Raw genomic sequence first — 12,788 nt, 5'->3', positions numbered from 1 at the left:
TGCATGCAAAAGCGGCCCCCACAAAGTGCAGCTTTAACCTGCGTGAACGCCTGTTGGCACTGCTCTGACCATTGGACCGGATCTGGAGCCCCTTTTTAGTGAGGTCAGTCAGCGGGCTGGTGACGTCCGAATAATTGGGTACAAATCTTCTGTAATAGCCAGCCAGCCCCAGGAACTGCCTCACCCCCTTTTTGGTCTTAGGTCTAGGGCAAGTCGCAATCGCCGCGGTCTTATCAATTTGGGGACGCACCTGGCCATGACCCAAGTGGAACCCCAGATACCGTACCTCCACACGCCCAACCGCGCACTTCTTGGGGTTTGCGGTGAGCCCCGCCCACCGCAGCGATCTCAGGACGGCCCTCAGATGTTGCATGTGCCGCTGCCAATCATTGCTGTAAATGATAATATCATCTAAATAGGCAGCGGTGTACGCGGTGTGCGGTCTGAGGATCCGATCCATGAGTCGCTGAAACGTGGCTGGTGCCCCAAACAAACCGAAAGGAAGCGTCACAAATTGGTGTAATCCAAACGGCGTAGTGAAGGCTGTTTTCTCACGGGACATTGGTGTCAAGGGGATCTGCCAATAACCCTTCGTTAAATCCAAGGTCGAATAAAATCGAGCAGTACCTAACCGATCGAGCAGTTCATCAACACGGGGCATTGGGTACGCGTCAAATTTAGACACCGCGTTGACTTTTCTGTAATCCACACAGAATCGAACAGACCCATCACTCTTGGGAACAAGAACAACCGGGCTGGACCAATCACTGTGGGATTCCTCTATTACGCCCATATCAAGCATCGCATCTAATTCCTCCCGTACTATTTTCTTTTTATGTTCGGGTAAGCGATAGGCGGCAACGCACCACCGCGCCCGGCTCGGTCTCGATGTGGTGCTGTATGATGTTTGTGCGGCCCGGTAGAGGGAAAACACGTCTGCAAATTCTTTTTGTAATTCAGAAACCTCTGTGAGCTGCCGCGGTGAGAGTTGGTCTCCACAAGGAACCGGAGTGTTGAGATTGTAGTTTTTGTTTATCTCCGGTCCGAGCTCCGCCCTCTCGGAACTACCGTGGCCAGCGTCACAGAGGCCGTCCTCCCTCCATAATTTCAGGAGGTTGAGGTGATAAATTTGGCGCGCGCCCCTCTATCGGTACGTCTAACCTCATAATCGAGATCCCCACTCGTCGTGTGACCTCAAAGGGTCCTTGCCACTTGGCGAGTAATTTAGAGCTTCGATGTTGGGAGTAATACGAGTACCTTGTCTCCCGGTGCAAATTCCCGTAGCCGAGCACCCCTGTCATACAGCCGGCGTTGGCGTTCTTGAGCTTGGAGCAAATTCTCCTGTGTTAGTTGCCCCAGTGTGTGGAGTTTTGCTCTAAGATCGAGAACGAATTGAATTTCATTTTTACTGTTAGAAGGTCCCTCCTCCCACGCCGCGGATGACGTCAAGGACACCGCGGGGCGTCGCCCGTACAGCAGCTCAAACGGGGAGAACCCGGTGGAGGCTTGCGGGACCTCTCGTACTGCAAACAACAGGGGTCTAGCCACTTATCCCAATTCCTAGCGTCATCGTGTACGCAATTTACGAATCATGTTCTTGAGCGTTTTATTAAATCGTTCCACTAGGCCATCTGTCTGAGGATGGTAAACGCTAGTGCTGAATCGATTTGATGCCCAAGAGCTCGTAAAGTTCGCGAAGTGTTCGTGACATAAAAGTCGTGCCTTGATCGGTGAGGATTTCTTTCGGAATCCCCACCCGGAGATTACCTTGAAGAGTGCCCCTGCAACACTACGTCGCGGAGATGTTGCTCAGAGGCACTGCTTCCGGATATCGCGTCGCGTAATCCACTAGGACTAACACGGCGATGTCCGCGTGCTGACCGTTCTAATGGCCCGACGAGGTCCATCCCAATTCTTTCGAAGGGGACCTCGATTAACGGTAGAGGGCGCAATGGCGCTTTTGGGGTGGCCGGTGGGTTTACCAACTGACATTCACGGCACGCCGCACACCACCTGCGGACGTCACCGCCAATGCCCGGCCAATAGAAACGGGCTATTAGACGGAGAAGTGTTTTCCGTTCCCCTAGGTGACCGGCCATGGGATTATAGTGAGCCGCCTGGAAAACCATTTCCCGGCGGCTCCGTGGAATCAATAATTGGGTTACTTCCTCCTTTGTTTGGGCGTCCTGCGTCACCCTGTATAACCGATCTTTAATAAGTGAAAAATACGGGTATGAAACGGCGACACCCGGCCGGAGATGTTGACCATCGATTACTCTCACTTGGTCAAAGGCGTGCTTAAGGGTTTCATCCCGCGACTGCTCCAAGGGGAAGTCCCCTCCGAGAATTCCCGAGAGGAGGAGCGTCCACCTCGCCCCTTCCCACGTCACTCGGAGCAGCAGAGGACGGCCCTGGCTCCGCCTCCCGCCAAAGCATCGCACATCACACACCCCTTCACTTTCACGCAGGACCCATCCGCACAAACTCCCTCCAATAACTTTCTAAAATTCGGCCAATCCGTACCCAAAATTAGCGGATGGGTGAGGCGGAACTAACCGCTGCCTCCACACTATGTTTTTCTCCCTGAATTTGATCGCCAGAGTCACCACGGGATACTTGTGAATATCCCCATGCACACACCTTACCCTCACCAGTTTAGCTGAGCCCAAAGCCCGGGTTGAACCAAGCGTTGGTGGATGGTGGTCTGGTTACAGCCGGTATCCAACAAAGCTTGGTATGTACCCCCTGGATTCTTACCGAATCTGCACGCTCCAGCCCGATCGGGGGCAGCCTGTGGAACATCGGAGACCCGCACCACTGCCCCTATTTCCATCAGCGGACACTGATCCCGGAAGTGGTCCGGGTCTCCGCACCTCCAGCAGACCGGCCCAGGCGCTGCGGCCGCACCCGTGCTGGCGGGTGCCCCCACCTGAGGAGGAGAGCGGCTGAAGGACGGGAAGGGCTAGGCGGATGTTCCCAAGGCCGGGAAGCTGGTCTTACAAACGCTCCGCGCCTGCGGGGGGCAGGAACGGACCCTGGGGAGAGAGCAGAGCGAGAGGGAAGAGGGGAGGGAAAAAAAACAGGGGAAGACACAGGGGAAGGGGAGACAGAGAGAGAGGGCTCATCCGCCCTGGGAATCGCCGCCATGTGGTCCTCCGCGAGTCGGACGGCTTCCTCCAGCGACGCCGGGCGGTGGCACTGGACCCACTCGGCCGTCTTCCGGGGCAAACGCTGGACAAACTGCTCCAGTACCACCTGGTCGACTAGTTCCTCGACGTCGCGGTCCCGCGCGAGCAGCCACCTCCGACAGGCATCACGGAGCCGCTGAGCGAACGCAAACGGGCGGTCGGCTTTTTCGAGCTTCAAGGCCCGGAAGAGCTGGCGACTTTCTTCCGGGCTCCGACCAACCCGTTGCAAGATGGCTTTCCTCAGATCATGGTAAGCCAGGAGGCTTGTTGCCGGCAGTTGTTGCGCCGCGAGCTGTGCTTCCCCGGACAAGAGAGGGACTAGGCGGGCTGCCCACTGGTCTTGGGGCCACCCCCAAATTTCCGCCGTTCGTTCAAACAGATCGATGAACGCCTCTGGATCATCTGCCGGCCCCATCTTCTGTAACGCGGGTGGGGGCAATGTGGCGCGGGTGTCCGGGGTCGCGGCTGCGGCTGGAGCGGCCTCCTGGCTGAGGAGGCTCCGGATGGCGTGCCGGTCCTCTGCTTGAGCCCGCATGATTTCGAAGAACCGACGGTCCTGGTCTTGCCGGAGCTCAAGCAGGGATTGTTGGTGGCTCTGATGGAGTGTCGCGAGGGACTGGAGGACTTCCGCCAGCTGGGAGGACTCTATGGGGCGACTCTGTTCCATTATCAAAGTTCCCGGGTTTCAGCACCAGTGTAGTAACTTTCTCCCAAAGAGGACAGGAAAACAGGTCTCCGGCACAAGGTAAGCCTTTTTTTATTGTCTTTTATAATGTGTACACACACACACACATCAACACAGAAACGCTGGGTTGCTGTAGGTCGGTCTCCCTCTGCTCTGTGGCTGCTGGCTTTTTATCCGCTCTCCTCGCTCTACTGCAATTAGAGACAGGTGTTAGACATAATTTAGCTCAGGTGTGAGCGCCCTTACCGCTTTTCTCTCCCGGACGGGCGCTTGACCATGCCCCCGCTGCCACAGGCACTTAAAATGGAAGTGAATGGGGGCTAATTTCCTGATGGTTAAAATATTTTTTTTTTTAGAAGTTTAGCCACAAGACAAACAATATGCATGTAAACATGATTTTAAAGTAATACAATCACTTACTAACCTTTTGTGTGTAAAGTTATCTACAATATTCTTAAGTCCCTTGACGCTTTGAGGGCAATGTGGGCGGAACTTCCAGTTAAGCCTAAACAATCGTTATGTTATGCATTACCGTAGCATTAAAACTTACAGAAACTTGAACAAATGATGGCAGATTTACAGTGAGATATTATTCTTCCCCACCTATCGGTTATTGATAATGGGTGGGAGAATGATGGCCATACCGCAAATAGAAGCATTTTAGTTACTTAGTTGAGTCTTGATCCATCTATGAAGCGGAGCAGACTAACCTAAAAAACAAATGAAGCCAATTATTGCCTTCATAACTGCAAAGCCTGACATAATTTGAGAACTGTTGGTTGTTTAGTTGAAAGCAAATATTGAGCCTAGTCACAAAACTGAAGAGTCTGTTGTACAGAGATTGAGTACTTACAAAAGAGATAGTTGAGAGCCAGACAGAAGGATGCTTGTGTATTACAGGGCTCAGAGATGATGCGGTCATGCTGCTATTATTGTTCGGATAAAATATAATTATTTTGCAGATGACAATCTAGCTTCAGTAAACAGCTTACTATGGTACACATCTCATTTAACAATCATGGTCTACCAGAGTAGAATTCATCCATAGAGCATCACAGCATGAAAACAGTAGAAAACATCGTCAGTTCAGGAATAACACAGTTAATTTTTATACTCTGTAATGATGTAATTTCAAAACATGAAGCATTCCATATTCTTTACTCCTGTATAGAAGGCTCTTTCAGTAAGCAGCTTTCTCCAAAGCAATATATTTTCTCTCTCAACAATTGTGTAAATAACATAGCATCCGAGGAACACTTCACTATTTTACTATGTTGTTGATTCGCTTGAATTCCATAGGGCTCCAGACTGCGACTTAAATGTTCACAAATGCGCCCAAAAATGTGTTTCTCTCTTAAATAAAACTCCAAGATTCCCCAATGTATGAGCGCATAAATACGGATGTTAGGGACACTCGATATTTTAAATGGCTATATTTGAAAGTGTATGTGATTTTCCAATGTACTCCCAGAAATGTTGAATTCTTTCTGATGTGTTGACATGTTGATGGGCTCTATACCATGATGTCTGTTAGCCCGTTCAGTCCCATACACTCTTCAAAAACTCATCAGAACGCGGCTTATGTGTTTACATGAGCACATTAATCTGCATTCTCCAAGAAACCTAGGCGCTAAACATTCTTTTATCCCTTTGCAGCATTCTTGTTTACAGGACGTTTCAGAATGCCCCTAGAATAAACTGTTTTCTTAAGTGCATGTAAACAGTCACTGTAACCTCTCTCTTTTTTTTTTTTTTTTTTTTTTTAAGAAAAGGAGGGGCGAGTCAAAATAATTTGTGGTAATCAACATGCCACCAATGTTGTCGATTGAGCTTAATTTGCATTGAACCCAGAAGATATAGTTTTACAGGTTACAAAAAGGAAGCAGTACCTTTCAAACCCAATGTTTGTAACTGAAAGAGTTTCCCAAGCTCAAAAGGCAGAACTCGTAACTGGTTGTTATTTAAAAGCAGTTCCCTGTAAATCAAAGAGAGAAAATTTGCATGCCATAAAAAGAGCGAGAGGATCATTCATCGACATGCACAAATGGTTTGAGCAAACATGGTGTTTTCATGAAGAGCAAAATGGTGCCAAAAAGCCAATGTCAACAAGCTAATTTGAATAAGCCTTCATACTACACAAAACCTAATATGCAGCCTGGAGCATTTTGAGTGTTGTATGAAATCCAGATCACCTTCATAGCTACCCAATACAGTAGCATTTCAGCCCATATCAGAACATGATTTATAACTATCCAGAGCAGTAATCACACTAGTAGAAGTGGTAAGATATTTCAACCTGTAGCAGATTAAACTGATGCAGAGCAAACCACTATTAGCCTTTTTCCACCGAAATGGCAATGGCTCTCGTGCTGAGCCTGGAGCAGTCTGGAGCCTTTTGTAAACCGGCCGGCTTTTCCACTGACTTGAAAAGAGAACATGACCGGCTACGTGATAGTTTAACGTGGCTACCTCACCTGCCCACAAACAAACATGGCATGTCACAACAGTGTTTGTGTTTAGCGTTTACCCTTTTTTTTTTTTTTTAGGTCACATTTAAACATACGAAGTAATGCAATCCAGCGTTATTACATTGCTCAACAAGATTGTCAGAGAAGACATCTATGCTAAAGATGACAGTAAATGGAATTACATTATTTTGTATTAACTATGGCTTAACTTGCCAAGTTCTGTAAATTGTAACAGTGGAATCGTTATAAAGATTGGAGTAGCAGATTTTTATATTTTGATTTTTGCCATAGCATATAATATTGTTCACGGCTTAATTGAGAATCCCACCAGTTTACTTAACGGATAGCCACAATCTTCTGAACAGTGAGTAGCTAGTCAAAAATCCCTTTATAGAACAAAACAGCACAAAATAAGAGGACAACAGTGTAAAAGCTAACAAAATTGGAAAATATAATAACTTACTGAGATCAGCTGCAGTGGACACCAGCGATTTGTTTATCTTGAGTGACATAATTCAGTGCCCCTGTTGGATATCAGGCTGGCCGGTGTCTGAGACCAACAAAACATTGTTGCCCCATCGACAGCCGCTTTTGTTCAGGTCCTTCTTACAGTCCCTGCACTCCTTTAAGTGTTTTTCAATTTGGTAAATTGTCTGATTGAAGCCGATGTGCATCTTTTCGTGCTGCATCACTTTGTAGCCTATTTTTTCTTCTCTTAGCGATCTTTCTAGTTTATCTCGGCTCTCCAAAAAGTCCATATCGCCAAGTAGAATGCTCATGTCACCTGCATAACCTGAACACTTTTGATGTCTGATAATTATTATTTTTTGAACGTGGAAGTTCTCTTTGCTGCCAACGGTAGCTACTGTTGTTGTTTGGAAAAACTTTAAATGAAACATTATACTGCCCAATGCCCTCTAACATAATCGGTTCCTGCATTCAGACCAGCAAGCTTTTGAGGCAGTGTCAAACCAGGTTTTCGCCCCCGAACGCCCTTTTCTGCAGTGGAAACCTTCAGAACACATCGAGAATTTGCCCAGGAACCCACTCCCGAACCATGTCGGTGGAAAAGGGTTTGTGTAACTTAAATATGAGGCCAGCACCTGAAGGAAAACTAACAAATTTGGAGGTGTAATTAGCAATTAATTAGAAATGCTCAGATGGGTTAAAAGTCTCTGCAAGCTACCACAACAGCCTTACCCATCTACCGAACCACAATCATCAGTGCAGTTTTATTGTCTGAAGAGAGCATTAATTACTCACCTGAGAGATAACATGTTGCCTAGTTCGGCGGGCAGGCTCCTGATCTTATTGGACGAGAGGTCCAGGTACACCAAGTTGTGCAGTTTGGCAATGTCGGGCGGGACACGGGAGAGAGAGTTATCACTGATATGAAGAGCAGTGAGGTGGGTGAGGGACCATAATGCTGAACTCAAACTCCGTACTTTACCTGTAAAATGACAAAATTACATTAAGAGTATGCACTGTATATTTTACAATATAGATCTACTTTAGTTTATATATGATCGAATTTATATATCTAAGGTGGCTTCTAGTTTAGGTATTTTATTATCTTAAACTTCCACTCACAACCCATTTTACTTATTTCATTAAATACGTCATCTTTTTATAATTATGTATATTTCATGAACATTGTAAACTGCGGAGGACTAGTAGCCTCCTGAAACACCACCATACAATTTTTTGTGGGATTTTTGACTAGTACAATGGAGACACCAAAAAAAATATATATTCTCATTTACAGACCATCATGCAATCCCAAAAAAACCCTGGAAAATTCTCAGCTCTGTAGGTCATCACAATGCAAGTCTTGATACAAGCACCTTTTATAGCTCTACGCAAGTGTCAAGCACTAGGAAGTGTAATTGAGCTTAATCATGATTGTGCCTAGGGACTGCAATGGCAAGATGTACAGTGAAAAAGGAGTTTATTTTGGTCAGTTCTCACCCAAACTCGATTGAATCGCTTCAGAAGACACGGATTAAAGCACTGGAGTCATATGGATTACTTTTATGCTGTCTTTATGTGCTTTCTGGAGCATCAAAGTTTAGGTCAACATTCACTTGAATTATATGGACCTAAAAAGCTGAAAATTTATTCTAAAATTCGTAATTAGTGTTAAGCAGAAGAAAAAGTCAGACACATCTGGGATGACATACAGGTGTATAAATGATGAGAATTTTCATTTTTGGTTGAAATATCCCTTCAAGGCAAGTGCACCCCAGAGCATCTTGACATATAAATTTTTTATGAATTGCCATTATAGCCATAACATGTTTTTGTTTGTTACATTAACAGGCATTAAACTACAGTGCTAAACATTGGCAAGAACAGTAAACTAAAGCAATCCCCAACCAGACATTTGGCTATTGGTTACTATTCATTTCCAAAGGAAGCTGAAAAGACACTGTCGTTTCAAAGGTGAAGCAAGTTGATTCTGACGACAAACATTTTCCTTTGGAATAACATAATTGTGGAGTAAAATGACTTCACAATTAGACCAGAAGTGTCGAAAAAAAATAAATGGGGTCAACTTTGAATTCAAAGAAATGTTCTTTTGAGAACCAAAACATTACCAACAATCTCCAGCTCTGCCCAATACGACTTCTTCCCATTGGCAACCTCCTCACTGGACATTATTGTGTACATCCGCCTTGGATCAGGCGGATCATATTTTTCCTTGGGCATCCCTGTAATACTGAAATGCATAAATGATCACTTTCACTATGCACAATTATAAAAATGCCACATTATATATTTGCAATTTCTATAAAGCTGCGAGTGAGTAGTAAACGTACTGAATGAGTGGAAATGTGTGAAAAAGATGAGACCGAATGACAAGACAACGGAAGCACGCACATGCGCATGGGAGCAGGAATGGAGATCAGCGCAGAGTGAGTGAGAACACACAAAAGCAGTTTCAGGATCACTAGCTGAGGCATATGTCAATTACGCCTATGACAAATGGCTGCTAAACGTCACCACGATTCCAAGATTTACATTTATAACAGCCCGCGCACAAAAGGCAGTAACTAAAACGAACAGATTTGTATGAAACAAGTTACCACTTGATAACAGTGTATGGCATAAAATGACAACTTTTAAGAAGTTTTATAAGAAATTGACTAGTGCTAATATTTCACCGTGATGTGGCACTTTGCGTGCATTTTCTTTGCACGTGCAACTGACAAACGTTTAGACAACGCACGACTATACTGAAACAAACCTGATTTCTTTTAATTCCAGGTTTTCAAGATTACAGAATTCAAGACTACAATTTAGTCAGTCACGCCAAATAAGAAATGTCAGCTCGTTAAAACTGGAATGGGTTTAAGCGCTAGCCAATTCGCATGATACTCGTACTACAATTCCAAGAAACAAGAGGTGCAGCTGAAAACCTTGCAGCCATCAGCTAAAAATTAACACAGTGAAACAGTGTTTCCATACATAACCGCGGGTAATTGTTCCTTCATCATCGCAGTGCAAAGCAACCCAAACAAAACAACCACCTCGTGTTTATTTCCCAGTCACAGAGCCACGTTACAGCGTGTGGACTATTAAGTCGTCTTAAGGAGCAAACTACGCGAAAGCTATTAGGAACTGAATTAGCTTTCATTCGTAATGCGTTTGCCACAGATCCGCTGCTTAACTACTCAAGTGAATTACTTTGATTAGACCCCCTACAAAGTGAGTTAACTGTCTACATTAAAGAATCGCTATAGATGTAAAATATTTCACTTCGCAGTTTCATTCAAGTGACACTAATAACCGGGAACCCTCAAAAGCAAGCTACGGGGGTGTTAATTGAGATAATAAATAAATCGGAGACTTTTATTATTAGCTTAATTAGCTTCCCCAGGCACAGCAGGATGCTGCTTACATAACAAAACTAATAGACCTCGACATTCAAGAGTTCTTGATTGAGGCTTTCCATAATGTAGCAGTTTGTTATCAACTCATTAACTGGAGATAATACATTTAATGTTGTCCATCTTAACTATAAATCGATCTTTGACCAAATTAGTTCATAAGCTAACTGGCTAACACGCGATTATGCATGTACTAACACCAACGGCGACGAAAAGCTTTCGTAAGGAAATTCAATTAACTTGTTTGTATACATTTAAACAGAGTGTTAAATGTTCCGAATACGTTTTCGTTTTACCTGTAAGCTCATACCAGTTCACAAAGACGAGTGCGCGTTTCCTTTGTTTCTGATCCGCTGCTCTTTCTCACTAAAGGCAAACAAGCATCATGGCGGCCGTGAGAGTTGCAGCGCTCGAAAAGAAGCGCTCTCTTCATTGGTTGATCCTGAAACGAGCCCTCTGATTGGTCCGCCTGTTAGTTCCAAGCCTTCACACTGTTTACGCAAGCCAAAAACTGGAGTCATAAAAATAGGTCAATTTTGCGGATGCTTTACGAGTTAAGTACAACAAAGACGCCATTAGTTATAAACATGCTATTTATCTCACCCTTTGTCGGTGATGATAAAGATGGATCGTGAAACGAGATTTATGAAGCACATTAAGTAAATGGAGCAGTATGTTTGTTATGTAAACACGTGTCATAATTATTCAATAATATTGAAGAGATCGTCCTCGTTGTACTGGCATTTAAACTTGACAATCAGACCACCCATGCAAAATTGGGTATTTCTTTGAATTTCAGAACGCTCGACCTCTATAATAAATATTGGAGCAATTTGATCCAGCAAGATGAAAATAATTCCATTCAACCAGATAAAACGTAATCAATAAATTAAAATGAACACTGAATTTATGCAATTAAAGAAATTTTGAATATACGTATATATTTAGTAAATAGGTCTTAATAATCTGTAAACCAAGTAAGTAAATGAAAGGATTAAGTCTAGATAAGATGAAGACTCAGAGAGATGCAGTCAATGATGAGAGCAAGGAGAAGAAAAGATATTCGTCTGAATATTATAAACGATGTAGCCTACACTGTTGGCCAAAAGTTTAGAATAATGTACAGATTTTGCTCTTGTGGAAAGAAATTTGTACTTTTATTCACCAAAGTGGCATTCGACTGATCACAATGTATAGGCAGGACATTAATAACATGAAAAATTACCCTTACAATTTTCAAATTTTCAGAACTTCTTAAAATAAAAAGACTTCTCATCAAAAAAATCCTCCACGTGCAGCAATTCCTTGTGCAGATCCTTGGCTAGCTGTCAGTTTGTCCAGATAATCAGGTGACATTTCACCCCACACTTCTTGTAGCACTTGCCAAAGATGTGGCTTTCTTGTCGGGCACTTCTCACACACCTTACATGCTGATCACAATAAAGCTCAATGGGGTTTAAGATCCATATTTTTTAAGATCCATATCCATATTAAGATCCTTTTTATTTTTCTGTTTCAAAAGTGTCTTTTTCCTTTGCAATTCTTCCCATAAGGCCTGCACCCCTGAGTCTTCTTTTTACTGTTGTACATGAAACTGGTGTTGAGCTTGTTCATTGAAGCTGTCAGCTGAGAACATGTGAGGTGTCTATTTCTCAAACTAGAGACTCTGATGTACTTATCTTCTTGTTCAGTTGTACATCTGGCCTTCCACATCTCGTTCTGTCCTTGTTAGAGCCAGTTGTCCTTTGTCTTTGAAGACTGTAGTGTACACCTTTGTATGAAATCTTCAGTTTTTTGACAATTTCAAGCACTGTATAGCCTTCATTCCTCAAAATAATTATTGACTGACTAGTCAGAAAGTTCTCTTTTTTGCCATTTTTTACCTAATATTTACCTTAAGACATGCCAGTATGTTGAATACTGTGGCAACTCAAAAACAAACACAAAGACAATGTTAAGCTTAATTCATTTAATGAACCAAATGGCTTTAAGCTGTGTTTGATATGATGGCAAGTGATGTTCTATTACCAAATTAGCAGTTTGGCATGATTACTCAAGGATAAGTTGTTGGAGTGATGGCTGCTGGAAATGGGCCCTCTCTTGATCAAAGATTACTTTTTTCAAATAGTGATGGTGCTGTTTTTTTTATGCAAGTGAATGATTGCCAGAACTTTGAAGCTCCAAAAAGCACATAAAGGTTATCCACACAACTCAAGTGGTTAAAACCATGTCTTCAGAAGTGATATAATTTGAAATGAGAAGTGATCATGTTTAACGTGTATGAGCAGCAGTACACTTGACGAACACTGGATGGCATTAAAGAGCTATTAAAACGCTACATTAAACGGCAGCTGACAGCAGGAAGTCCTTGCCAATGTCTTTTTCTTTTTCTTTTTTAGGGAAGAAATAAGAAACATACATCAGTAGGAACAATACAATTATAGTCAGTGTAAATGAAAGAAAAGTGTCCCCTACAAAATTCCAAACAACAAAAAGCAAACAACAAGGGAGTATTAGTTAAAACAACAACAACAACAACAACAAAAACAAGTCGAGA

The 12,788-nt window shown here is 43.6% G+C and overlaps 1 protein-coding gene across 1 annotated transcript in view; it reads right to left on the bottom strand.

Moving 5' to 3' along the window:
- LOC127625269 (CCR4-NOT transcription complex subunit 6-like) overlaps positions 1-10,617 on the bottom strand; it is a 30,230-nt gene extending 19,613 nt beyond the window's left edge. Inside the window, exons 1-4 of the mRNA XM_052100458.1 lie at positions 10,528-10,617; positions 8,939-9,060; positions 7,605-7,791; positions 5,763-5,848 (exon numbers count right to left, since the gene is read on the bottom strand). Of these exons, the coding sequence (XP_051956418.1) occupies positions 5,763-5,848; positions 7,605-7,791; positions 8,939-9,050 (385 nt within the window). The 5' untranslated portion in view covers positions 9,051-9,060; positions 10,528-10,617. The remainder of the gene's footprint in view (positions 1-5,762; positions 5,849-7,604; positions 7,792-8,938; positions 9,061-10,527) is intronic.
- Between the last annotated feature and the right edge of the window lie 2,171 nt (positions 10,618-12,788).

This window comes from Xyrauchen texanus, chromosome 31 (genome assembly GCF_025860055.1).
Source record: "Xyrauchen texanus isolate HMW12.3.18 chromosome 31, RBS_HiC_50CHRs, whole genome shotgun sequence".
Taxonomy (NCBI): domain Eukaryota; kingdom Metazoa; phylum Chordata; class Actinopteri; order Cypriniformes; family Catostomidae; genus Xyrauchen; species Xyrauchen texanus.
Note: the sequence above shows the minus strand (reverse complement) of the source record. Positions and strands in the feature narration are given on the sequence as shown.